Raw genomic sequence first — 1,590 nt, 5'->3', positions numbered from 1 at the left:
AATACTATACTATATACATTTATATACTATACTATATATGTTATATACATTTATTTACTATACTATATATACTATATATATTTAGATACTATATATACTATACACTATATACATTTAGATACTATACTATACATACTATATACATTTAGATACTAAAATACACATATTTGAATCCAGGTCTGGTGTGGTTGGTTGTGTGTGTGTGTGTGTGTGTGTGGTTGGGTGTGTGTGGTTGGGTGTGTGTGTGTGTGTGGTTGGGTGTGTGTGTGGTTGGGTGGGTGTGTGTGGTTGGGTGGGTGTGTGTGGTTGGGTGGGTGTGTGTGTGTGTGTGTGTGTTTGGTGGGTGTGTGTTTGGTGTGTGTTGGGTGTGTGTGGGGTTGGGTGTGTGTGGGGTTGGGTGTGTGTGGGGTTGGGTGGTTGGGTGGGTGTGTGTGGTTGGGTGTGTGTGGGTGGTTGGGTGTGGGTGTGGGTGTGGTTGGGTGTGTGTGTGTGTGGTTAGGTGTGTGTGTGGTTGTGTGTGTGGTTGGGTGGTGTGTGTGGGTGTGGTTGTGTGTGTTTGGGTGTGTGTGTGTTGTTGGGTGTGTTTGTGTGGGTGTGGTTGGGGGTTTGTATTGGTGACTAAAACCCCTCTCTCTCCCTACAGGTGTGGTTGGGGGTTTGTGTTGGTGACTAAAACCCCTCTCTCTCCCTACAGGTGTGGTTGGGGGTTTGTATTGGTGACTAAAACCCCTCTCTCTCCCTACAGGTGTGGTTGGGGGTTTGTATTGGTGACTAAAACTCCTCTCTCTCCCTACAGGTGTGGTTGGGGGTTTGTATTGGTGACTAAAACCCCTCTCTCTCCCTACAGGTGTGGTTGGGGGTTTGTGTTGGTGACTAAAACCCCTCTCTCTCCCTACAGGTGTGGTTGGGGGTTTGTATTGGTGACTAAAACCCCTCTCTCTCCCTACAGGTGTGGTTGGGGGTTTGTATTGGTGACTAAAACTCCTCTCTCTCCCTACAGGTGTGGTTGGGGGTTTGTATTGGTGACTAAAACCCCTCTCTCTCCCTACAGGTGTGGTTGGGGGTTTGTATTGGTGACTAAAACCCCTCTCTCTCCCTCAACAGGTTTGCTTTTATGAACAGGAGGGTGCTGGATGTGTTTGGGACTCAGGCCTCCAGAGACTTCCATGGATTCATGCCCAACAGAACCCCTGGTACTCCACCCCGACCCTGAGCCCTGAACAGAACATCACTCTGGGTTGACCCCACACTGTTAGAGGTCAGGGGGTCAGCCAGAGGGGGGGGGGGGGGTCGTCCTAAATGGCGCCCTGTTTCCTGTAGAGTGCACTACATAGGGAACACATTGGCTCTCTCTAAGGACCTGTGTCTGTGTGAGGACACTTCATAAGGATGTTCAACCCATAGAGGGCAGATGATATTGTATGTGAGGGAGGGAGGGATTAAGGGAGGGAGGGATTAAGGGAGGGAGGGATTAAGGAAGGGAGGGATTAAGGAAGGGAGGGAGGGATTGAGGGAGGGAGGGATTGAGGGGGGAGGGGGGAGGGAGGGAGGGATTGAGGGAGGGATTAAGGGAGGGGGGAGGGAGGGATT

The 1,590-nt window shown here is 50.2% G+C and overlaps 1 protein-coding gene across 1 annotated transcript in view; it reads left to right on the top strand.

Annotated features, from left to right (window-relative positions):
- Positions 1 to 1,387, top strand: part of LOC139388019 (transmembrane protein 135) — a 34,371-nt gene extending 32,984 nt beyond the window's left edge. Inside the window, exon 14 of the mRNA XM_071134501.1 lies at positions 1,105 to 1,387. Within this exon, the coding sequence (XP_070990602.1) occupies positions 1,105 to 1,213 (109 nt within the window). The 3' untranslated portion in view covers positions 1,214 to 1,387. The remainder of the gene's footprint in view (positions 1 to 1,104) is intronic.
- The last annotated feature ends 203 nt before the right edge of the window (positions 1,388 to 1,590 follow it).

Source organism: Oncorhynchus clarkii, chromosome 29, assembly GCF_045791955.1.
Source record: "Oncorhynchus clarkii lewisi isolate Uvic-CL-2024 chromosome 29, UVic_Ocla_1.0, whole genome shotgun sequence".
In the NCBI taxonomy this organism is placed as follows: Eukaryota; Metazoa; Chordata; class Actinopteri; order Salmoniformes; family Salmonidae; genus Oncorhynchus; species Oncorhynchus clarkii.
Note: the sequence above shows the minus strand (reverse complement) of the source record. Positions and strands in the feature narration are given on the sequence as shown.